Genomic DNA, 26578 nt, shown 5'->3' on the forward strand with positions numbered 1-26578 from the left:
CAAAGGCGGATTTACTCTTTCGTTGACAAACTTCTAGACCAAGACGACCAAGGCTGCTTTGACAAATCTCGACCATGCTTAGAGTGCCGTTCGTCACCAGTTCTCCGTTAACGAACAATTAGGACTTGCTATGTTAAAATTTGGATTCCAAGAAGTTTGCAGAGTGTAGGCTACCGAGCTCTTGCCGGAGTCGACAGATCAATTAGCCTCCTCCAACCAAACCTCAGCATGAGAACATACTTTCTCCAGATAGCTGATGTGTCACTGCACTGTTAGGCCTTTACTCTGAATATGACACACATTGAAAATGTAACGAACAAACGGAGTGGCCACCAAAATCCACCTTTCACTCCATGCAAATGTGACATCGAATAAGAGATTAAAAACATTTGCAAAATAAAAACGTGGGTCAGCTTTTGCACTCCAGCACAATTAATTGATCGTCTTGGATTAGTCAACGTTCAGTCACCAGTGAGGCAGATCTAGACATCTTCTTCACTGACGATGAATAGGCCTACACCACACCTAGTGTCGGCCACTTGTCCTAATATTTATGCTTGCCAGCGCACCCCTTTACTGACTCAACTTTTCCTGTCCGGCTAACATGGTACTCACCTGTTGCTCAGTGGTTTCTCTGGGCATCTTGTTTACTGCTGCAGAGGGTTTTGCCTCATAAGTCAGTAGGAGAGATCGACGTGCTGTTTGCTGACGAGGAGTCAAGGAGTCATTTCATCCAAATTCACCAGTGTCTGAATTGACCGTTAATGACATCAAGACCCATCAAGAGTTTGCCACAAAAGACAAAGTGCAGAGTAGTGTGTGAACTTTTCTCGTTTGTGATGCTATATATGTCTGTTGGACTTCATGTCACACTGCTAGCACATGGGGGGGCATGTGGAGACCTTGTAGACAATAAACAGTAACAAGTCCATTACCACAGTGACACAGCTTAGAACTTGTGTTCAAGTTTAATGCGATTAACACAGGAAAAAAAATGAGAGATTCATAACAGCGTCCTCTGCTTCATGTGTCTTCACAGGTTGGATTTATGACAAGACTGGCAGTTAGGACTTCGCATTCCTGTTACGGGCAGTCCTGCTGCCATTGGGATTACTTGCCTTGGTGTATCTCAGATACAGTCCAGACACAAGTGAAAGACAGCATGCATAGTGGAAAAGTCAACTCTAACCCAGCCAGTTGTATCAAAGTACAACAGGTGTAAGGCCAATGGGAACATGGCATACTAGGCAGCTAACTGCAGCAAAATAAACGGCCGCTGTTAAGCCATGTGGGGCAGTCCCACTGAGACACAAAATGTGCTTGGACAAGAAGAGCTTTTGACCTGACACTAGTTGAGGTCACATGACCAGTTATGAGTGTTTAATTCCTTCATTTACTTTGAACCATGGAGTTACTTGAGAGCTGACTGACCGTACAAAGTGGAGCCTGCTGGGCATATTCATGTTTGCCCACACACCTAAAACTCTAATTATGTAACACTTGCGTGGACTATCTGCATTTCTGTGTCTATATTCTCAAATGATAAATTAAAAAACTGAACGCACAACCGATTAACACATGTTATGCTTTTCTGAGGAACTTTTCTACGGCATTAAATAGTCTCATACTTAAAAATGTGATGTATGTTATTTGCAAAACTTGTTCTTGCACGCTGCATTCAGAGTAGATCATCTGGAATGAGCTTCATCTCTTTCTAGCATGTCCTACAAATATGCACTGAATTCAAAATGGCAGCTCCTTGGCTGGCGTAAACGCTTCCTCACGGCGAAAATAGTGAATGAGCAAAGTCAGTACAGCTTCACATTTAAAAGCTAGTTTCATTTGAATATAACAACACTGCTATTGTCACTTGTAAAAAAATCGACCTGATTATTGGTAAGGTCTTTTGACTTGTGTGTTACTCAATTTGACTGGTAATTTTGGTTTCATGTGAATAAAGGTAATGATTCTGTATTTGTATAAAAGGTTCAGTTAAGCCATGTCCAAATGAAAGGATATGACTGGATAAAAGACAAATTAACAATAGGGAAGCCTTTGGCAAGCTGCTGTAGCCACTGCCTATGGATGTGGCTGTTACTACCATCATAGCCAGTAGATGTAGGCGTGGCTTACTCTCAAAGTCCATAAAATGGCCACTGTGGGTTTCTACCACCTCAGATATGCTTGAAATGCTACACAACTTGAAACATGCTTCATCCTTTGTCTTGGCTATCACGTATGCATCTGCTTCTCTGGTGTCTGCTTGTGGGCCAGGTAGTGGAAAGCAATGCTGGACAGCGCACTGATCAGGAAGATGACGTCAAACCAACGATGATAGAAGTTGAACTGAAGATCACCCAGTACCTCTGTGATGATGACGCGGTACTGAGGTGGCATGTTCATACGCATTAGGAGCACCGAGGAAACAAAGTACATGCCCTGCCATAGGAAGATGGAAACAAAATAAGCAGAGTAATCTGTGACACCATCACCAGTTGACTGAATAGTGGAAAAAAAACCACCTACATACTGCTGCATTACGGACGGTTCATACTTCAGCGAATCTGACAGCAAAGTGAATTTAATGTCCAAAAAACTTGGCAGCAACATTTCATTCGAGGTGAGTTGAAATGTGTTCGACTTTTGTGAATTTGTAACACGTATATTTGATCAGACGTCACAAATTCGAATTCATTTTTGCTTTGAAGTATGAAACGGCCTTTAGGCAAGTAAAATTTTTAGATATTACTAAAAGTTCACAAAAAGATTAGAAAATGGGTAGAACTAACAACTCTCCCTACACAATGTGTCCTTCCAAAATTTCTGTATCACCAATGAAACCAAAATCAGAACATCATTTGGAGATTTCCCACAAAGTTGAGCTCTTGCTCTCAATAAATCAAAATTTGTAGAGTGACGTTATACCTATCAATATTCCTGAGATGGCGGATTACTTTAAAACTGGGCCTCTTAGATCATTGGTTGGACATGAGCTGCCTTTCAGACTATAACTCTCAAGAACTTACCATTGTTTGTGCCAGCAGGAGAACGATAACATTGGAAGACTTGCTACTTGACATCGTGTAAAAGAACTGCCAGAAAAACAGGACAGTGACAGTGATACGATCGACTGCCTTAAACACTCCATGCTACAGTAACATCACAACTGACTACTTGTGGTACATGTATTCAGTTTTTTACAGTTGCCATGTTGACACTTGTTCTTACCTTTGTAAGTTTAATAAGTAAACCGCGTATTGAAGTGACAATGATGATACCAACCAGAATGAAGGATACGTGCTGGGACCAAAATGTAACCTGAAAAAGACAGATGTGAAATAACGGCCAACAAATGATTGTAGGTCGACAACAACACTTGGATTAATTTACTGAATAAAAATCTTGAACAGATTCAGGGAGCTATCTTGTGAAACCATGGCAGAAGAATTAAATTAAAAAAATATACTTAACAAATGACTCGGAGTAACACAGGTCTACAGGAAGTGGCTGCAGCTACAGCCAGTGGCTTACATACTGTAGGTGTGCATGTTGTTTCTAGCCGCAGCCCTAACTTTCATTCCCAGCCAAATTATAATTCCAACGCATCAGCTGCACAACAAGAAATCATTACCAGGAGATCCTTCCATAAACAGGGTTCACTTTCAGGGAGCCGTTTAACAGTAAGCAGAAAACTTGTGCTTACTATAGCACAAATATTGCTAACCATAGCAGTGCTTGGCATGGTTGTGCAAATGGTTGTGCGTGCACTGAGAGTTTGATTGTTACTTCGCTCAATTGGGAAAATCTTTCCTCTGAGTTGAGGGTGCCTTTGGCTGTGCTTCCCGCTTGGAGTCTCCATGAAATTTGCTCAGCTCATGTAAGTGTAAAATCATGTGCTTAGCAGGGTCATGACATTGGGCCCAGATGTAAACTCACATCAAACTCAATGCCCAACCAGTGGACGGCGATATCAACACCTTTAGTCACAGGGTCCGTCTTCCCGACTCGATCAAAGATGATGTTGACGGTGCAGATGACAATCTTCCAGAGGCAGTACATAGAGAAGACGTAGCCCATGATGTTGAAGTACTTGCCTTGCAGAGTTTTGGAATATTCAATGCGCTCCTAGTGACCAGAGACAAAGTGAAGAATTGAACATTAGAGGGGGTGCGGTTTCTAAGGGAAAGATTCACTGAACAAACCCTGCATTTTCTCTCTAAGTAAAAACGGAAATGGCATAACCGCAATGATCAAATCAATGACAGTTTCAAAAACTAAAATGGTTGAAATTTAGGAAAATCAAGTTAAATGATTTGTATTTATTAAAAATTGCATCCGAATCTGTCAAGAACATGTTCATCCCCTAGGACTGGGTAGGAACATATGGGAGGATGGTAAGTACAAACGGGTCCAGAGTTTCTTCTGTGCATGTTCATTCACAAGACTGATAACTTCCAATGTATTCTGCATGGTGGTTGTATAACTTGGGAGAAGTATGTAGATACAGCATGTGAAATGACTGAGAACCTAAGACGTTAGCTCTCAATGTTTTGGTCGGTGTGTTGTGACAGCCTTCAGTGTAATCAAAGCCACCATGTCTGAATGCCAAGGAAGGATTCTAAAATGGTTTTTCAAATTTTGGCTTTGATTCTCTCTCTCTGTCACTTTCTCAAGATTGGGATCAGTTTTTCTGACATTTACAAACAAACAGTAATCCTCCAAACCTTGAACTTGTTAATACGCACTAAGACAGTAAAGAAAGGGCCTTTCATTGAGCTTTAATGAGGGTGTCAACTCAGGAAACCGACTTCATAAAAATGAAGTCTGAAGCTGAGACGAAGACAGAGACCAAGCAAACATAAGGACTACCTCTCTCTGTGGCTTTTCTGTACAACAGCAACCCAACAGTGGGTGTACTGATATTGGATACCTTCGTGCTGTTGAGGTCAACTAACTCCAGGAACAGCTGTCGGCTCAGTTCTTCATATCCTGCAACCTCCTGTTGAAGCTGGCCCAGATCTGACACGCAAACTCTGAGTTAAGGAATCTACCAATCTACTAAAGCATCAAAAATCAATTTAGACAGCAGTATCTCAGGAACCAGACATCCATCTCCTGCCGATCCCACACCATTCACTGAACAACACATTCTTGCAAAAAGACCTGTTCACTGATCACAAGAAGAAAGGCTATGCAGATACAGAAAACACATACGCTGTTCTGTAGTTGTGGGGACAAACACGTTATTCTACTAATTTTATGGAGTCTGCAAACATTGTGGGAAATTTGACAAAGAAACTGTCCCTTAAACACAGTACATGCTGCCATGTGCATAATGCCAAAGTGAAAAATCTACTTGTGTCTTCATTTTTACCTTTTGCAGACTTCCTTTGTTTTTTGTGTGGTTACATGAACTCAAAGAAACTCCATGGACTGCAAAATGCTCGTTTGAGCTGGATATTGGTTGTTTTCCTGGAATGTTCCTCTTCAGTTTGCTACCAATAACCCCGAATAAGAAAAGGCACCGAGAGAGTTTCTGGCAAGTGGAAACCTTGTGTGCACCTAGCTTTAGTCCACACAAGGTTCACGCAAGCTGCACTGTGTGGACCCAAGTTTTATTGTCAGGCCAACACAAAGATGGCAAGGTTGAAGTACCTCTTGTGTGAGTCAGTCCAAAGGTACCTTGCTACGTGACCCGACTCAGGTAAATCCTGACCATGAGAGAAGAGACTTTGGAAAGTACACGAGATGTGATGAGCTTCATTCACACCGCTAGCATCAGGAATCTCAGTCAACAGAGGGCGCTCTAGCATCTCTGGACAGATCATTCTACCTGTTTTGCCTATACTCAACAAAGCATCATCTGTCACACAAGAATACGGCCTGTGAAGTTGTAAATTCCCAGATTCAAGTCTACAGTTCGGAGGCATTTCACTGATGCCAAGCACCCAATGGGTTCCCATTGTCCTCAAAAGGATACTGGCCCCTCCAGACGATGAGGCTACACTCTTCAGCATTCCCCAGATACCTGCCTGCTTGCGGTTAGAAGATGCTTGCTGTAGCTGGTCTCTCTCAATTAGAAGTATCCTGTACAATATGGCCAGCAAGAAAAGGGAGAGGTTCGGAAAAAATCACTGTTCTCTTAGTTTGAGGAAAAGGCAGTCTTAAGGACTTCAGTAATAAGGGAAATCATCGGGAATCTCTCTACATTTTGAATGTTTTCATAAAGTGAAATAATAAACTTGATACCTCAGAAAAATGGGCCCAGTTAAATTGTCTTGACCCTCTCCCATCCTGGACTTCCCTGACAATCAAATAGGAAGACCCTCTCCCATCCTGGACTTCCCTGACAATCAAATAGGAAGACCCTCTCCCATCCTGGACTTCCCTGACAATCAAATAAGAAGAACCTCTCCCATCCTGGACTTCCCTGACAATCAAATAGGAAGACCCTCTCCCATCCTGGACTTCCCTGACAATCAAATAGGAAGACCCTCTCCCATCCTGGACTTCCCTGACAATCAAATAGGAAGACCCTCTCCCATCCTGGACTTCCCTGACAATCAAATAGGAAGACCCTCTCCCATCCTGGACTTCCCTGACAATCAAATAGGAAGAACCTCTCCCATCCTGGACTTCCCTGACAATCAAATAGGAAGACCCTCTCCCATCCTGGACTTCCCTGACAATCGAATAGGAAGACCCTCTCCCATCCTGGACTTCCCTGACAATCAAATAGGAAGACCCTCTCCCATCCTGGACTTCCCTGACAATCAAATAGGAAGAACCTCTCCCATCCTGGACTTCCCTGACAATCAAATAGGAAGAACCTCTCCCAAATGGGTCATGCATTGTTTTCATATCAACTTGAGACTGTGAATGCATTTACAACATGCACACTCTAGAGCAGTTCCAGGGGGCCCAGCGAGGGCCATGCCCACCCTCCCAATAAGCCTAGTGTTTCTGTTGAATGAAAGAAAGGAGATTTTTTGGTCGATTTTATTTCCATTCTTCCTACAAAGGTGTAAAAAGCATTCCAAATGTAGCCTCTCCCTCAAAACAGGCCATAAAAGGTTACCGGTATATGAAAACATTCCACAGTTTCTAACCTCCTAAACAAGCCCCCCCCAGCGGTTCTGGATCCACCCTTAGGCACATTCAAGACACTCTTTCTGCTCTTGGTGGCAGTTGATCCACCCGTCTCCCTCACCTCTTCTTCTTAGTTAGTATCATGTCCATCACCTGCATCAGTTTCCGATCATGAGCCTGGATGTCTGCATCCCTCACGTCCCTGCCCATCAAAATAACAACACCAGCTTGTATAGAAATTGGCAAGGGAAAAATGGCAAGAAGTGGTTCTGAATCAGTGATAAACTGATAGGATCTATACATATTTTGTACCATTATCTTACCTTTCAAACTCACACACACTTGGCTAAGACCTACATTTTATTCATTTACAATGTGATCTACACAGAACTCAAATCAGATCTAAGAATCCTGGTGTGAATGAAGACATGGATAGTTTCTGCGTCAGTGTGGGTATGTTAATGTAACAGAGAGAGAGAGAGAGGCATATGCTAGGGTGTTAAACTGAACGCTACCTGAGGCATAGGACAGTTTTAAAACCTCTTGGCAGAACTTCTTTTGATGTAAAATTGCTACCTGATATTCTGAAATTTCCTGTTAAACATCACTCTGAATAATTCTTCAAAGCCTGCTTGCTCTCAACGAATTCTTGGCAACACTGGAAAAGTAGCAATGTTTCACTGCTTCCTGGGTCATTAGCAAAATCAGTTTGAAAAAATTTGAATTTCTGAAGTTTCTTACCGAACAAAGTAAGCCATATAGGTGTAAGGACAGTTAACCGCACCAAAGCCTGACAGAACGGCGATAATTGTCACTCCAATGACCCCAATACGACTGATGACCTGCTCCATGGAAAAAATGCCTGTAAATGGAAATGATTTTTAAAAATTCTGTTTACTTGTTTTGTGGAAGATATTAATAACACAGGGTTGGATAGCTCAGTGGGTAGAGCATCTGTACAGTATTCCAGAGGTTACAGGTTCAAATACCACTCCAGTCAATCTACTTGTTTACCTTTTTGATTACTACACAAGCATCTGATCAGCTTGCCTACACGTTGTATGCAATTCGATGATAAAGTCTGTCTTTTCAGTTCTGTTTCTCCATTCTTATTACAGACCTCCAAAAAGCATATCAAGCAAGTCCTAGTTTCAGGAGAATGTGAAATAGCGAAAAGCAAATGTTTAATAAAAGATAAGAGTTAGATGACATCTCACCATGTTTACGACTGAGTATTGGGAAAGGATCTCCTAACTTCCAAAAGAAATAGACGAAGACCAGCCAGGCCCCCAATGTCAATGGAAATGTCAGGTGACGATTCTGAACTGCAGTCCAAGAATGAATCAAGAGATTGCAAACATTGAGACAATTATGGACAAGGGAACAATAATTAATTACTAAATTTCTCACTAAAAAAAAGTGAAATCCAGCAACTGCAGTTCTGTGCTGGTAAAAGGGTGGACCTGGTACATCATTTTTGCTGTTGGTACTTATACATGTATTTTACAAATTAAGCTGCCATGTTTGCCGATGTTTTTGAAATTGTAACATGTTTCTGGACGAAATATTTTGTTGACAACAAAACAAGTACCACTTCCTCAACAATGGAATATTTGAAAGGATCATGGATTGACATGAAACTTATCCAGGATGTGAAACATAACATCTGCCAAGTTTCGTGTGTGGCTCCCCAGCTCCTGAAGTTTCATCAGTGTTATTTGAAACGCAATTTGTGAAGTAATATGCATGTACTACGATGTGTCTCTTTTCAGCTTCAATGGTACAAGACACTACAATATCAATGTATGTTTGCACTCACTCTGCCTTCAAATCATTAGGCCGCAAAAATGTTACCTTAAATAGAGAGTTCAGTGCGACGTGTTTGCCAGCATGGTAGACCTTCAATCATGGCTCATTACCATGGCAACCACATTATGCGGTGTCCTGAACCGCGGCTGGAAAGAACATGTGCGTCTTGGAAAGACACTGGCTAACAGCTGCAGGTACTTCCCACAGACGTGACTTACATTCATCAGGTAGGCATAGGCTAAGTCTACAAGAGGAGGGGGGGGTCAAACAATAAGCTCCACCCACCTCCTCAAACTGTGTACATGGGCAGATATGCCTGAGCCTCAGGGTATGCTTTATGTACACAGCTTGAGCTTACCAATACGTATGTTGGTGAAGATGAACCAGGCAACATAGAAGGGAAGGATCACTATCAGAATGAAAAGGATAGCGTAGAGATCGACCTTCCAGTGGAAAAAACGGGAGCTGAAATTAAAGAAAAATATTGGACGGAAAAGAGATTAAAAGTGTGGCTGAAAATATCTGCAAAATTCCACAAAGTCAAATTTCAAAATGGCAAGTGGCTGGAATTTCTGGGAGTTAGAACTGAGCCTCATGCATCAAATTTAAAAAAAAAGTGCAATGTTCAATGTTTACTCCTAAATTGAATATCCTAAGTAACTTCCCTTCTTTCTTTTGTAGCCATCTGCTTGAAGTGGCTCTTTAGTTTTTTCAGGGAGATTTGCATTTAAAAGTACATCTTTGACCTACATGTACATGGAATACCTCAAAGTGACATTGGACCTACTTTGTGTTGAGCACACCCAGGATCTCAAAGATGATCAGCTCAAATAAGGTGCAGGAGAGAGCAAAGGTTGCGGAGAAGACCAGTTGAACAATGACATGGTGAACCTGCACAAACATTGATTGGAAAGTACGATAAAACGATTACACTTCTCTGCAAGTAACTCTTGCGACAAAACGAGGTCTGGAGTATTGTGCTATCGGGGCTAACTGGCAGAGGGCATCACCATGAAACCACACTGGAGCAATGAAATGGAACCCCTGCAGGCTAGCTATAGAGGCCCGTCGCTGGATGGTGCTAGCAAAGTGGGTTTCTGCCATGTGTTGGTGGTTGTGTTTTGTTGTGGTGAAACGATGCGACACTGTGTAAGAAATGTTGGCAAAATAAATCACCTGGTGCACCCCAAAACTGAAGCAAAGTTGTCCAGATTCCTCCGTTAGTGTGTAGCAGAAGCTGAAGTCATTCAAATAACTTCATAAATTATAAGCTGTCTCAGTTGTTTGCACCTCCCACTTCATGGTTGGATAATCGTTAGTCTTTTTGTCATTTCACAGCTATTGCTGACTTGTAGATCTCCAAAAATTGTACATCAAGATGGTCAACAAATACGTCGAAAGCTCACCTCATAATTCTTGAAAAGTTTACGCATGAAGAAAATCCAGCCTCCAAGAAAGAAGAAAATCTGCAAGTACAGATAGGACAGGACATAAATGACAAGGCTACACAGATTCTATACATGTCTATAATTTCTGTTAAACAAGAACAAAAATTGAAATCAATCAAAACAAACATAAACATTCAAAACAAAGTTTTTGTGAAAAGAGCAAATTAATGACACATATACATGTATTATGTTACTCTGCATTGAGAATACCCCAAGAATACCCCAAGAATACCCCAAGAATAACCCCACAGGCCAAATTTTCTGAATTTGTAGGCTTACACTGTAACTGTAAATCGTGAGAAAATATGACTTTTGACTGACCACCAACATGACCAACAATGTGAAAGTTTTTCCTCCATTATGTCCATGTCATCATGGTCATGTGTCATACACTGACAATTTTTACCCCAATGCATCGGCCTAATTTCCCTCAAACATGCATGACATGTCAAAAATCTAAACCCACACCTCTTTGTCTTTTCACAAAATTAACCCTGGCATTGTCCACTGACTGACTGATTCCAATCCAGAGCTGCGCAAAACAAACACAGGGCCTCAGCATATTTATGACCGGGGCCTTAAATCCTTATGTAGCCATGCAATGGTTTGTAAGGTCTGTCTCTCTTGTCCATTTACTGCTTAACCCTCCTTTGGTTTTACAGCACAAATATACACAAGTGCCCACAGTCACTCTCTTGTATGTATTTTCTACAAGGAACTCAAACATGCACAGGTTCAGTGTGTACACAGTAGATTGCCAGCACAAAATGACCCAGGGTCTTTTGTGCAGTCCTCTTCACTGCATTTGGTTTACTGCACAATGATGCACATGAAACGGTGAAGCACAGTTCTTGGGCAGCACAAAAGTGCAAACTGATATTCCTGTGAGGGACAGTTGGTGCAGCGCACAACACAACACAGCTGTGCTTCTTTGAGGTGTTTACCAAGTGACCCAAAGAGTGACTTGAGCACAGGAGGGTTAATATAAGTCTGTTAACACATCAGCACGTAAAACGTTAGTGGGGCCTAAGCAGCACAACTGAGCAGGCTAGTCTGCAAATGTTGGGCCCCTAGTATTCAAGCTGTCGGGATGACATCACTGAGTCTAGATTCTTCTCTCTGTCTGATTGGTCGATTGATAGCTATTCCACATTTGACTCTCGAAACTCAAAGGGGCAAAAATAGTGTTGCAGTTTAGGCAGCTAGGGCCTAGGCCCTACATGCCCTAGCATGCATAGCCTAGGGAAAATCTTAGTTAGGCCATGGCCTAGGCCTACACTGTAGGCCCTATGCCTAAAAGTCGTCTTAACCTGTACATGCCCAAAATTGCACTAGGCCTATTTTGTGCGCTACGAATATTGCCCACGCTGTATTGAAAAAGTTTCAGTTAATTTTATCAAGTTGCAGCAAAAAAGGAGAAAAATATGAAGTACTTGTATAAAATGAATGGAGGGCTGCTGATTGCCCCTTTTTTGCCCAGACTAGACGTGAGTGCAATAAACATGATATATGTAAATCAACCTCCGAGTCATGCCGAGTACGACCTCGAGAATGCCTACCTGGGTTGTAAACATGACAAACGAATCCAGAAAGAAAGCCATAACTACACTCGAATTGAAGTTTCATTAAATCACAATAATACAGTAAAATTAATACAGTAATACAGACACCATTAGAATGCAAATCCGCCGAAATAAGCGCTATTTATCATGTTTATGTTGCAACGTTGGCAAGTTCCCCTTCCAACATGTCCAAAGGGGGCTGCCATTTTGATTTACACCGCTCTAATTTTTCAGTACAGCTATTTCTATTGGATGGCTCTTTTTTATATTCACACAAGCATTTCTAGCGACGAAAGTCACGCAGGAAAACACCCTAATATTCTTTTAAGAAAAAAAATTAAAAATATTTTATCATGTATTGATCAAAAATCTTTTTTTTCCGGTCATGTTTTTCTCAAAATTGAATATTTCGTGTTTGATTCTTTGAGCCATTGGCAAATCAAAGATTTGGTAACTCCGGCATGACTCGAGTTTTATGCGCCCGATTGGGCACCACAACAAGCAGGTTTCTGTGACGGCGTTTTTCTTTCTTATCATTGTTCTGATGGTGGTATTCACTTGATTTGGGCTCGCTTTGTAGAGATAAGGAGGCCAGGTTGAAGTTGAAGGAACATGTCGTTCATCAACACTACTCACTAATGTCAGTAAGACACCCTGTCGATGTCCCTCGTGTTCTCGAGAGAGGTTTGGTGATCTACAAACTCACTGCATGCACAGTGTATTTTGTTTATGAATTGACCGAATGACCCACATTGAATGGGTCAGAGACGGCCCGCTATAATGACTGTGGAGCATGGGGTCTTTCAACAGCGTGATCACGATGACTTGAAGGTAGGAAGTGCTAGTGGCGCAGTAGCCTGTGCAGCGCAGGTGTACAACTTGAACTACATGTACATCAGTACATGTACATGTAACTCTGTTGCCGGTACTTCAGTTCAGTTCACTTTATTTTCCACATAGGCCTAATATTACTCTAATAACTATAGAAACAGCTTCACTAAGTGTATACTCGTAGGCTTATACGTGGCTATATAGTATAAAGGCCCTAAGCCTAAAATTACAGTATACTTTTCGCTCAGTTATTGTAATGTTAACCTCAATTTTTTTTTTCAAAACAGTGCAGTCATAGCAGCCACTGCACAGCACGTTGCTTTAAGTTTTAAGCAAATTAGGCCATTGCTATGCCTAAGTAAATGTCAACATTACCATGATTACAATGTACATGGTCAAGTTCTGTCGTCTTGGCTGTCCACTCATGTCTGACATGTCTGACTCTGAGGTGAACATGATGAACCTGGGCCTGCTGCAATGCTGGTGTCATGGGAAAGGGAAAGAATTCCAGGTTGGACTAAGGCTAGGAGCGTCCTGCTTGTGCATAAACCCCCCGAGACTGGTAAAAAAATTCTGTTTTCTACCATGTGTATTTACACATACCCAAAATATATTTTCCATGCTTAATTTGACTTTTAAAGACATTTTATTGCTTTCATGTGGCTAAAAGGTCACTGCAGGAAAAAGTAGTGGCATCCGTACATGTATATGTACATGTATGTGTGGAATTTTTGCCTGAGAAAGGTTCGTCTGACTAAGGCAGTTTGTAGGATCCAAGTTATTCGCATTGGAGAAGTCAGTGCCAGATTTCTGTACCCACCTGCCATCCTAGTTGCCAACACATGTACATGTTGGCCTAGGCCCAACCAACACACCATGCTCACCATGATGCATGACCTTGTACAATGTACTTGCATTGTACAAGCCCAAAATAGTGTCACTGACAGGACTGAGCACTGGAAAGACTTTGTCCACTGAGGAAAACTAGGTTAGTTAGGTCAGATTACAGTGCAAACATGGCAAATTGGTTGTGTTTAATATGTTACGTGCAGACATGTATACATGTATGTATATAGGCCTACCATACATGTAGGTCGATATTCAGGTTACTCAATGTGTCAATCTTACAATTTACCAGTTTAATTCCACCATTGGCCAGTGTCAGCCAATTTCTTTATCTTTCTAATTCACGGCTGTGGAAGACTGAAGACTGTTTCCAAAGAGGGAAGTGCAGTAAATGAGTAACATTCATGCGTAAAGTCAGAGATTTCATATCAGAAGAATTTGAGTCATCCCCCCCCCTTTTTTTCATCATACATTTTTATCATCTCAGTAAAGGTCAGTCGTTGCAAAAGGCTGAAAAGACATGAATCTGAAACTGAGAAAAACTTCCAATTTTGTTGAAAAAACATTTAGATGTACCTGGAAGATTTCCTTGAATCCTAACCGCTGAAGTGAAGTCAGGATGTATCATTCCTTCCTTCAAGAATCAGGATCACTGGAACTCTTTCTGACAAGTCATGCCAAAAATTGACCAGTTGCCAAGAGACTAAATGTTGGCAGAAGATCAACCATTTGCACTGGATGTCAATACGGGCATGCTTTAGGTTATAGTACATGTAGGTATGTGCACATGTGCTCGGAACATGGGCCCACATGTTTCTTAGATCTCCATGTGAAATTCCTTTTTTATAATTGAATACATGTACCTCATTAAAACAAAGGTCCAACTCCACTATTTTGCCTTGGAGAGTTAATTGATCCCCTCTGCAACTCCTTCAAAAATATTCATTTTTTTCTTTTGAACTCTGTAAAGTTTTGTCAGAGTTACATGTACATGTAGGTCCTTCTTTTAGTTAGGTGCTCAATTGTGAAAAGAATCCTTTTCATGTAGAAAATGCCAATTTCTTCAAGAATTTTGGCTCTTAAAGATGCTTCATCATGGGTTCAATCAAGATGCCTTTTAACTTTTTGATTTCAGATAGCGCTATCCATTAGCCCACTGTTTAATGTTAAACCTCACTGCTTTCAAAGTCCCATCAGGTGGTCATTGGCTTATCTTGTCCTTGATTGATTGATAAATGGTGATTGCGTCTGTTGCATTGACCTTTAATATGAGGTCAGACCCAACGAATGCATCACTGAAGTACATGTACGTCTTCACATTTACATTTAGGATACATTTTAGGGAAGGTCAAGCCAAAGAACTATTCAGTAACAACTAACACATGTGTACGTGTACACGTTTTATGTAATAATTGATTACCATTGAAATTTCTGTACAAGTGTGGTGTATTCAATGCTTACATTGAACTTTAGTTGAAAAAGGTAGTAATAAAAATTAACCTGGAATTTTCCAGTGCTCCCAAAATGTTCAGAAAATGTTGAACAGGTACATTTATGAACTTCGCTGGTAGTAGCCTTTTGATCATCCTCTGGAATTTTCCAGTGCTCCCAAAATGTTCAGAAAATGTTGAACAGGTACATTGATGAACTTCGCTGGTAGTAGCCTTTTGATCATCCTCTGGAATTTTCCAGTGCTCCCAAAATGTTCAGAAAATGTTGAACAGGTACATTGATGAACTTTGCTGGTAGTAGCCTTTTGATCATCCTCTGGAATTTTCCAGTGCTCCCAAAATGTTCAGAAAATGTTGAACAGGTACATTGATGAACTTCGCTGGTAGTAGCCTTTTGATCATCCTCTGGTTTTGTGCCCTCACATGATGAGAACAGTGAAAGCAATGCAGAAACTTAATCCGTGGAAACTACATGTCCATGTGAAAGTGTTCCTTAAATTCAAATACTTTTAGACTTGCACATATACACTATAATGGTCAAATTAAAAGAGTCCAGTTATATAATCCTGGAAAAGATTAAATACATTCCAGACAAGTATGTAATGAAACATACATACATGGATCAACATACATGTACCTGTACCTTTACATTGTACAGTAATTAGGTCACTGATCCACATCCATGTCCATCCACCCCCTCGGACCTGTGAGTGACCAGAGGTGGTGCCTACAGTACATTTTCTCCTGAGGTCATAGACCAAGGGAAGTACGGGGAGCGGGGGGGTACATGGAGGGCCATCTTCTGGTCACACCCAGTCCCGCAGGATTAACCCTAACCATTCAAAAGCCATTTCCATTATCTGATAGATTCTGGAGACCTGAAGCACTGCCAGGGCATTCAGTGCATGTTGTCATGGCAACAGTTTGATGATGTCATGTAAGCTGTGTGTACAAATGCATACTAGTATATCCATATGTAGGTTCATCAACAAAGACCATCATGCCAGTGGTAGACTTTTTAGCAAGAAATGTGGATTGCACAGGGGAGTGGTGGATTTTAATGGATTTGACCCATTGCCTCCATGCAGTAAAAGACACTACGTGTACATGTAGAAAAACACAGGGTTAATACATGTAGATGAGTGCTAATGGTCCCATTGCCAGTCCACACAAAGTTTGACCGTGGACTGTACACCATGTGTGACGTTGTGAACCTTTTACTCAAGCCAAGGTGCAAGTGCAGTGTAGTTTGGTGGCTGGCACAACTGAACATGAGCCTGGCTGGCCCTTGGCATGTAGTTTGGTAGCTGGCACTACTGAAGATGAGCCAGGCTGGCCCTTGGCATACCTGTACATGTAGTTGACATGTACAATGTACATGTTTATTGGGTCATGGAGTGAGCATGATTAGCCATGTAGCAAGTATTTGAACCCGCAATGAGTGCTCTAACTAGATTTTGCAGTCTGGTTACGCTCACTGGGCCTTATCAATACATATACATGTACATGTTACGATGTACATTGTAGGATGAACACAACCTTGGAATCCGAAAAATATAAACAGTTGAAGAAGGAATAACCTAAATAAACTTTTGTTGAAATGCATTCGTTACTTTATTTGAGAATGTGTACCAGTGCATTGGAAATCAATGTAATTGTTAATAACAAGATGAAGAATCTAGGTCAAAATTGTTTTGATGAATAAGTTTTGGCAAGATCCCCCAAAATGGGCTTGACATCCCGTAGAGATTCCGGTGTGGAACCATACATTTACCCCAAACTTCTGAGCAATTGGCATCTTCACACCTGATGCAAAATGATACAAGAAGTTGGCTTCCAACCTCTTTCTTATGTCATTACATTTTTTATTTTCTAGTAAAAGATAATTCCATCAATCTATCAGCCTTGCATTTCTCATTTGGGGCCTGTAAGTTGTTCATGTTGGGTGGTGTGTTTTTCTGTGCTGTGCATAAATCAAACTGGTATTGCAGAAGTCATAACTTTGTGCTGGTACAAGTGGACATGCATATTGTGCATACATACCAGGAGATGTGTGTTTTCACGTACATATCAATTCAATTCAATTCGACATTTATTTTCACATTGACATCCTTGATAACAATTGGTACAACAATTTATATGTGTTTAGACAGATTATTTACAAACAGTATATATTTAAGTGTAAATCTACAATGTACCTGGGGATGTCAAGATGAAGGAAAAAGGTGAAGCCGAGCTTTTGTGCCTTTCCCTGGGACAAGACAAAACAAGACAAAACAAAACTTAATCAACTACACACAGACTAAAACAAGACAATGCGTTTAAGAGTGAGACCTGGTAGAATATATAAAGTTATGACTTCAGCAACACAACAAGGATTTTTTTTGAAGTGTAAGTATTGATGATCAATTCTTTCAGAGTTTTGGCAAATGAGACCATGGTACCAGGGGGTAGTACACTCTTTTAGACCAGTATCGAGTGCATATTTGTTTACATGTATCTGGTATTGGGATGAGCGTCTGTTGGACTTGACACACCATTACTTCAGAGCATAAGTCTGTGAATTGTGTCTGTATACCTTGTCATACAATGTACATGTAATTACATTGTATGCGCACACATGTTTAGGACATGAAACCTGTGTGAGAGTAGTCAATGGTATGAGTCTCATGGTGGCACCCCACAAAATCAAATGGAACACTCCTTAGAATTTATGTACCAATACATGTATATAACCCACATAGTGCTTTATAAACATGTGGGCTCAAACATTTATTTTGAGAGGGGTGTTCCACTCACTCTGGTTCTTTGCCCTGCTTTGGAGGTGTTGTCAGTTTCCAAGTAAGGAGTGAAGCAGATTCTTTGCATTCCAAGCCTCACAGCCAGGCAGGTTGAGTGTCGATGTCCAGTCTGTGGTACATCTCCCTACTGTCAGTGGTAATCTTTTGGATGCCTGTGCTTGCATTCAAGGGATACATGTATGATTCCCTTTCCTCATCAGCCAGATTTGACTAAGCTGAAGATTCCGTCTGCAGATGTCTCAGTGATGTAAAAGAATTTGAACTTGTACATTCCCTAAGGAAAGTTGTACAGCGGCCAAGGGGTGTGGTGGAGTCGTCAGTTTTCCTTCCTCCATGTTATTGGCTGATCACTGAGGATTAAGTAGGGTGTAGGTATTCTCGTGTGTCTCAACAAGATCTCCATCTTGTGGAGTGTATTAAACTCCAGACAGACCTATAATTGGACGTTTTCCAGTAAGAGCCTTGCTCTATGGTTAGAGTCAGTCAGCCCCAAAGCTGTTCCGGATTGCCTGCCCTTTGAGCTGAGGAGTACAGTGCCATCTGATCACGATTGTAGAAGGTGCCATCTCCACTAGCCCAATCAATCATTTTCAACTTTGTAATGATCAATTTCTGCTTCTACTCATATTTTTTACTGAATTACTGCAGTGCCCAAATTGACCGCAAAACCCAGAACTGTGAAGGGAATTCTGTCTGTGTAATTTTAGTTGAGTGACTGCACCGTAAATGCTCAAATTGATGTCAGCTTTGATCTGCCGGTACCAGGACCTTTTACTATTTAGTTGATTTGGATGACAACAGAAATTGTTCCAAATACCAGTACATGTATCAGTACATGAAGGACCTTTGACCTGGATTTCTCTGAAGGGAAGCAACATCACAGCGATATGTCTCTACTTGTTGATAAGACAGCATCGTCGGGTGAACCTGAGGTGTACTATAGCAGATATATGAGACGTCGTCAGTTGGTACGTAGATGATCACACTGTAACAAGGATGCTGAGAGATAATGTTTCAATGTCCACAAATCGGACGCGGGCAAAATCATATTCCTTTTGAAATAACATGTATTTTGCATGTTCATTTTTAACAAAGTAACAGTGTATAGTACATGTGCATGAGACATGGCACGGTGAAAGGGACCAGTCATTATAATGTACGTCTTCCATATAGTCATCCAAATTTCTTGTTTCATTCATTGTTATTATTATGGTAATGTTTATTTGACTTCAACAAAAAACAATGGTGAAAACAAGACAAGTACCCATAGACGAAAGTGAAGACACTTTAAAGAATAAAATCATAATGATTGGGAGGTTGGGGCAGCAGTTCCAAGGAAAGTTGAGAATCACATGTAGGCTTCCCTTTGGAGACAGCAAAAAAAGAACAGCACTTCATGAAAACACAATGAAAAATGATTATGTAGGTCAGGGACCTCAAACGTGTAATCACTGTTGCTCAGATGCATGCCGACCTAGGCATTCATGTAATAACAAACAGACAAACCCCTAGACAAAAGACAAACAGTCATAAATAACAGAACACAAATAACTTGGGGAATCCCTACATTTACATTTATGTACATTTACATGTACATGTATCTCATATAGGTGCATGTATTTCTGGGTTTCAACACCCAAAACATTTGTTACTTGTGACTAAGCACACCAGACAAGTGTGAATACGTATAGAACACTAACCCTATCTGTTTTCAATCCGAGGGTGCATGCTTTTACTCACGGCACACCCTCACACTTGAATTTCCAACAAAATTGTCACTCACTTTTGCAGTCAGTGAAACCCCAGATGATAGGTCATGAGACTTGCATCTGGTTATTTCTTTAATTGTTTTTTTTTTTCAAGTTTCAATTTTTGAAACCGATTATTACCCCAAAATGATGAGAGCTTGTGCCGGAGGAGAAAAGGTGCTTACACTTGTGCTTAGTCCAGTTTGTGTCACATTTCAGGAAGAACTTTGGCATCAATTACATTTACACATGTAGTTTTAGACCAGCTTCCTTAAGTTGTTGTGTAAAATGCCGCAGCTTTCATCAAAGGACCATTACATGTTCATGTACCGGTCCATTATGTTGGGCACGGCACAGTCATCCAATGAATTGTTTTGGAGCTTGCACAGAATACCGGTCATCACATGACAGAAATATTTTGTGTTTAGTTTGGACTTTTGATCAAGATGGAAAAACAAATAAAGGCTTATTTTATTTCCTTGACAATTTCATGGAAATAATGTTGATGTTATTATGTACACGTAGTCCCTGCACACAGTGCTGGATGGCATGTTTAACACAATGTACAGTACCTGTCCTCATTGCTTCAGTGGTTTCTGTTGACTTTGTTTACATATTGTAGAGAAGAGGCTTAAACCCGTACATGTGCATCTTGAGCATGTGTGGTGTCCTGACTCAACCATTGCCAAGATCACATCATGTTATATGGGAGTGTACCAGTAAATAATAAGTGATGATGGGAATGCACATTGTATAACAAATCTTGGAAAAGTTCATCAACAGATGGTTGTATCAGGTTGTGGTACCTGTAGCTTGTCATTTTCAAAAGTTGTTAATTTCAACGGAACTGGGACAAGTTCATTGTGGAATAGGACTGCCCTGCAGTGGTAACTAAGGCGGCTCAGCACACATGAGGTTTGAAAACTAGGGGTGGAAATCAGCCAATCAAATACTCAGTTTTTGTTTAAATTCAGTGACTTTATTTTGAATGATCCGGTTGGTCCCACCGCCATTTTGATTGTTCCCAGATTTCTCTCCTACATGTACCTCTTCTGTGGTCCTCAGTCATCCTTTTACTCAAGATCTTCCTCTGGGGTTTTCCTCCCACCTCTAAAATTGTAATTTACTTATTGTCTCCTCTCTACAGGTTTCTTCAGGCTTGCGAGCTACAGTGCCTGGGGTGCTTTTGAGGAATCCTTGGTGTCATTACCAGAAATGATTAATAGTAATAACCCCCTTATTATTTTGACGCAGAACCAAGAGATAGCCTTGAACCAGCTCAAGGAGATCACAGGTGTCCAGGACGTCCTGACTCTCAAGCATGCCTATGAAGCCAGCGGCGGAGATATTGGTCAAGCCGTCACGTTCCTCACAGACCACAGTGCCGAGCATCCCACCCGCCAGCCAGCCCTGCCCACCCCAGCCTCCAAGTCAGTCCCTAAGAACCAACAGGTCACGACGGCAGACTCAGAAACCAGCACGGATGCAGTACCAGTCCAAAGTCCTAAGAATAGAGGTCAAGGTATGTTTGTATTCACTGTTTGCGGTTACTGTGATTGACTCCAGCTTAATTTTCATGATTCCAGACCTTCGTACCGAGTTTGCTGGTTCATTTCAGTTCAGTACCACTTTACCCCGTGGACTACAGTCAGGGTTAAAAATCTCCCTCAAAATGTGAAGAAAATGCCAAGTTGTCTGGTTAGCTTGCCTCAGAGATATGGGCAAGAAGAAGTCTTGACCCCTGAACATCTTGCCCAAAATGTGTTCCATTGAGCATGTACCCCGACTAACATGACCAATTAGCCACGCTCTAGGAAAGGGAAATTGAGAAAATGAAGGAAAAACCAAACCAAACAACATGTGACTGGTTTCAAGTTGTGTTTTTTATTGCCAGATGTGATTGACCTGACCCATGATCGTGATGAGAAAGATGATCTACAGAGAGCCATTGCACTGTCGCTACGAGAGACGACAGGACCCAGTGCAACTATTGGGGTGTCCACCGAGGAACAAGATATCAGCAGGTTAAAACCTGATCCCTGACCCGGGGTCATCAGATCATTGCAGTGGAGTTCATTGCTCTTAGTTCATCTGTGTGGATGATCTTATGTGGAGTTCAGTGTTCTTAGTTCATGTGTGTGGATGGACTTATGTGGAGTTCAATGCTCTTAGTTCATGTGTGTGGATGGACTTATGTGGAGTTCAGTGTTCTTAGTTCATGTGTGTGGATGGACTTATGTGGAGTTCAGTGTTCTTAGTTCATGTGTGTGGATGGACTTATGTGGAGTTCAGTGTTCTTAGTTCATGTGTGTGGATGGACTTATGTGGAGTTCAGTGTTCTTAGTTCATGTGTGTGGATGGACTTATGTGGAGTTCAATGCTCTTAGTTCATGTGTGTGGATGGACTTATGTGGAGTTCAGTGTTCTTAGTTCATCTGTGTGGATGGACTTATGTGGAGTTCAGTGTTCTTAGTTCATCTGTGTGGATGGACTTATGTGGAGTTCAGTGTTCTTAGTTCATCTGTGTGGATGGACTTATGTGGAGTTCAGTGTTCTTAGTTCATCTGTGTGGATGGACTTATGTGGAGTTCAGTGTTCTTAGTTCATCTGTGTGGATGGACTTATGTGGAGTTCAGTGTTCTTAGTTCATCTGTGTGGATGGACTTATGTGTTCTCTTTTACTCAGCTGAAAATACCTTGCAACCCAAACATCACTGCCAAATTACTTTTATTCACACAAGAGCTGGTTTGAATTTTGTCCCTTAATTTTATATGTACATGTAAACTGTAAACTATTGAATTGGATGGTACCAAACTATTGTTTGATTGTTGGACAATGCATGTTCCAAGCCTTCCTTGGAGTATTGTTCAAAATCTGGTTTAAACCACTGAGGTACATGTACATGTCTGTTTAATCACAAATTTGAAATCATGCATCTGAATAAACTAACTGTAATAAAATTTCATTTTTGGCTGCATTTCTACAAATGAAATTCCCCAAATGAAGAAGAAGCCTTACTTTCAACTTTGATATTGTTGACTGTTATAAATAAGGTCCGTTTTTCATCAGATTGTCAACGTATTCATTGTGTCCTACTGATAGATAGCGGAGGTAGACATGATACATTAGAGGGTTCCAATATTGAAACGTTGCACGTGTCAACCCTAATCCTGCTGTGTGCAACAAGAAGCAACAGAGTTGAAACAAAGCAACATGTCAAACATTCAACAAAAGTTGAAGGGAACAGTGCATGCAGTATGTAGTACCGAGGCTCGTGTGTGTCCTCATGAGATGCATGAGCTGCACATTGCAACATTATCCAGTGTTGCACTTGGTTTCATTTGCCGGGTTCTCCTTGTGGCTGTTATGCATTGGGTTGCATTTAGCTGCCGGTAGATGATTAGAGAAAAATCATACAGGGAAAGAACTTGTGTAGAGGCCATAAAGTTAATGTGCTGTCACTCTCAGCCTTGGTTTTTTTTCATTTTGATGGAATTTACATACATTTCAGTTTTAAATACTTTCTTTTTTCTTTGCTCCCCTGTTTTCCACAGAGCCTTGGAGCAGAGCATGGCAGAGAGTAAGTCTGGTTTACGGCCTGGTGAGGTCTGGTTTAGTGACCCTCTCAACCCACATGATAGATGCAGAAGCAACGGTTGGCCAGTAGGCCTGAAGAATGTGGGAAACACCTGTTGGTTCAGTGCAGTAATCCAGGTACAGTTAGTGCTTGATCTCAATGTGATCCTCTCTCCTGCCAGTTGCAATGTAATTTTGCTCATCCTGTCTGAAGGTTTAAAAACTTGTCCCTTGTAACGTCTATTTAGGTTATGCAAAGCTTACATTTATTTCTCTAATTTTTGGCTGGTGATCCAATGTGAGATTACTACTGTCTAAACTTCTGGAGACAAAGTAGGGCCAATGATTTTGCTGTGGATGAATGATTTGGAACTAAAATAACTTTTCTTCCGAAACAAACTAATAATAAACAAACAGCCAACCCTCAAGCCAGGTTTATAGGCTTTTGCTAGAAAAGGCCTGGAGGTATGGTAAATGTGTGGATTCAGCATTGCTGGGTTGAATGACTATTTTAATGGTTCAGTATTCATTTGAAATATATTTCTACAAAGTATATATTTACAAATTATCAAATTGCAGTCCCTGTTTCACCTGCCCGCATTTCGACAAATGGTTCTCAACTTTGTGCCCCCAGCCAACATGCATGCTCACCAAGCCTCATTATCAGATGCACCTGCCAATGCCCCATCTAATAGCTCTGAGGTAAGACAGAAATTGAACACCTGTCATACATAAGCACTCCAGAGGGTTGCTCTTCAAAAGAATACAAACCCTATCTGTTAACCATATGGGCATAACAACCTTCAGTGCATTCTGCCAGTGGCGTAGCCCCCCCCAGGTGCCCCCCACTTAAAAAAAATGGATGAATGGATATTGAACAAGGCTAACAAAAATTTGCCCCCAAAAAACCATGCCATTGAAAGCTGGTGCCCTCTATAAGATGCAAGTGTCCCCTTTGTGCCCCCCTGTAAAATCCTAGCTACGCCACTGCATTCCACACTGGTACAGTTTTCTACTTTCTCAAGCCTCATATAAAGTACTGTGTACAGATACTTTGATGTCCATCCACCATCATCAATCCATTCATCTTTCAAAACTTTCCAACAGATTTTGATAAATCTTGGAGGGTAGTTGCAACCTTTGACAGGTCACAGAGGATTTATAAAATTATACAGTGTTGGTTTTTGATTGCCAAGTTTGCTGTCGAATACTGAAGTGACCGTCACAAACGTGTCAAAATACATTTTTAGGAATAGTACCAGCCTTAGAAAGACGTGTACTTCTAGAATTTACTTGCATCATTCCATGACCATGTTTTCCAGCTCTGTTTGCACTTAATCAGTTCAGGATTTAGCAGGATTTAAAAAGTATATAACTACAGCACTGCATGTACATGTAAATGTATGCCAGATATCCACTTGGCGCCGGGGCATACATGAATGTTGACGATGCTGGGTCGGGATAATTTTCATTTTTTCTGTTTTCAGTATTCTTCATATGCTGGACACTCACACCCACACCAAGGACTGTCTGGTTCTACTCTAATCTGACACACAGCATCTATTAACGAAGGAGTATTTGAGCCAGACCTGCTGCCTTGTAAAAAGAGCCCAGATTGTGTGGTGTTATATAATTTTCTTTTGTTCATGAACCTGGCACATTGCACTGCTGACCTGTTTTCAATGGGGCCAGATTAGCATGTAGCGGTACTGTATGGCTCATCACTGCGGTGGTGGAGCGCTTTTGTCCCTGGTGGTAATCGGCTTGCTCTAAATGCCCCAAACCGTGGTATGGTGTTTCAAAATAAGGCTAGATTATCTCCACTATTGAGAGTAAAAAAATGTCGGTAATGCCCAGCAGCCTGGTGTTTTGTTCCAAGTACAGTCTTTTGTTACAAAGCACAGTTCCCTTTGTCCAATTTCGGAGACCCCGGCCACTTGTATAAAAAACCTGTCCGGTACCGGCAACCCAGGCGGCAAGTGGATATTGTTGCCTGAGATGTGCACCCGTGTTGATATTGTCCTAATTCTTCTCCAGTGTCCAGCCGCCCAGTCTGAACGACGCAACCTCCTCTTCATGACAGAGTTGAGGGCACTGTTTGCCCTGATGCAGGGAACAAAGCGGAAGTACGTTGATCCTAGCAAGGCGGTGGAAATCTTGAAAGGAGCCTTTAGTACCACTGGGGGAGCAAATAGCCAACAGGTCAGTGAGTTAGTACCCATCAACTATTACCCGTTCAATATTTTACTGTTGCCCTGTGTAGCACTAAATAGACCTTTCTCTGTATGTATGTTACCATTGCATTTTGGGCCTACAAGTGGCTGGGTAACTATGGAAGGCTGTGTGTACAAAATCAAAAGAATAATTCACGATGTGTTAAAATTCATAATGCACATACAGCTATACCGTCTGAGGCAAAACCTGACACCAACAAAGGGTGAAAAGCAGGCAATATGAGAGAGGTCTATGAAGCAATGTGTTTCAATCAATTCAGTCAAGATTAAATTTTGTCCTATATACTCGTATGTGCTTGTTGCTTTTTGAGAGCTTGTGACAAGAAATAATTAACAAGCTTGCTCAGGTGAGAGCAATCTTATGGTGACTGGTAAAACCCACTTGTTTGAATATCCATCTCCCTGACACAAAACTCTTCTTTGCCCCCAAAACTATCACTTTAGTCTTTCAAGTTTTTAACTATTACCCTGATTACTGCCCTGTGTGGCACCACAGTGTATCACGGTATGTGTCCGCATATCAAATAGTCTTCAATATAACTATGGCTCTGTACCTACAGTACTTACTTTGAAACAAAAACACAAGTTTTGTCGACAAGTCTTTACTTACTCAAGATTATCAGCTAGTACGTTGTGTGTCACCCTAGCACAGGCTTGTACAATCCACCAGGAGCACAAGCACCCCCTCATTGGTTGAAAAGAGCCATGTTGGTAGGGAGTGTCCATTTTGTGGGTGGCGATGCGACCATAACATGAGCTTTTCGTGTTTGTTTGTGAACCAGCCAAGTGCAGTTCCCACCAAAGGCACCCTCGTTGCTAGGAAATTGCGCCCTCTCTTGGTCCAGCTCGGAGATGACCATTTAATGATTCCTGTGATATCTTTTTCTCTTCAGGATGTGAGTGAGTTCACGCACAAACTACTGGAATGGTTGGAAGATGCCTTCAAGTCGGATTGTTCGCGTCCTCCATCACCTCAAGCAGGGTACGTCGAGGTCAAGTATTATCAAACCACTAAAGCACAGGTAGAATTTGGTCAGCAGAGGCAGGTTGTCAACAAGTATATCACTTGTTGAATATTATCCTGTAGCTGGTTCCTGGTTGGTGTTTGTCATTATCATCCCAGTACTTCCTTCTTAGATGTGTAAAATTTGGCTCATTGGTCATTAAAACTCAAGGTTGTAT

The 26578-nt window shown here is 41.3% G+C and overlaps 2 protein-coding genes across 3 annotated transcripts in view; one reads left to right on the top strand and one right to left on the bottom strand.

Moving 5' to 3' along the window:
- Positions 1 to 949: 949 nt before the first annotated feature.
- Positions 950 to 12135, bottom strand: gpr89b (G protein-coupled receptor 89B). Its single transcript, XM_022242775.2, has 13 exons — positions 11906 to 12135; positions 10305 to 10364; positions 9686 to 9789; positions 9257 to 9363; positions 8307 to 8414; positions 7831 to 7951; positions 7211 to 7291; positions 5981 to 6087; positions 4931 to 5019; positions 3937 to 4125; positions 3229 to 3318; positions 3027 to 3092; positions 950 to 2439 (listed from the first exon to the last, which is right to left on the bottom strand). Exons 1-13 carry the CDS (start codon positions 11945 to 11947, stop codon positions 2233 to 2235), a joined length of 1371 nt encoding a protein of 456 aa, XP_022098467.1. The 5' UTR covers positions 11948 to 12135; the 3' UTR covers positions 950 to 2232.
- Positions 12136 to 12432: 297 nt separating this feature from the next.
- LOC110983499 (ubiquitin carboxyl-terminal hydrolase 25-like) overlaps positions 12433 to 26578 on the top strand; it is a 29479-nt gene continuing 15333 nt past the window's right edge. Inside the window, exons 1-7 of one of the 2 annotated variants that reach the window (XM_087142884.1) lie at positions 12433 to 12739; positions 20840 to 21107; positions 21480 to 21609; positions 23141 to 23300; positions 23742 to 23864; positions 25200 to 25364; positions 26290 to 26378. In XM_087142884.1, coding sequence (XP_086999010.1) covers positions 12665 to 12739; positions 20840 to 21107; positions 21480 to 21609; positions 23141 to 23300; positions 23742 to 23864; positions 25200 to 25364; positions 26290 to 26378 — 1010 coding nt within the window. In that variant the 5' untranslated portion in view covers positions 12433 to 12664. Of the gene's footprint in view, positions 12740 to 17917; positions 18806 to 20839; positions 21108 to 21479; positions 21610 to 23140; positions 23301 to 23741; positions 23865 to 25199; positions 25365 to 26289; positions 26379 to 26578 lie in introns of those variants that run through there. The other variant, XM_087142883.1, reaches the window with a different exon arrangement.

This window comes from Acanthaster planci, linkage group LG10 (assembly GCF_054643075.1).
Source record: "Acanthaster planci isolate LZ-2023a linkage group LG10, COTS_SCS, whole genome shotgun sequence".
Taxonomy (NCBI): Eukaryota; Metazoa; Echinodermata; class Asteroidea; order Valvatida; family Acanthasteridae; genus Acanthaster; species Acanthaster planci.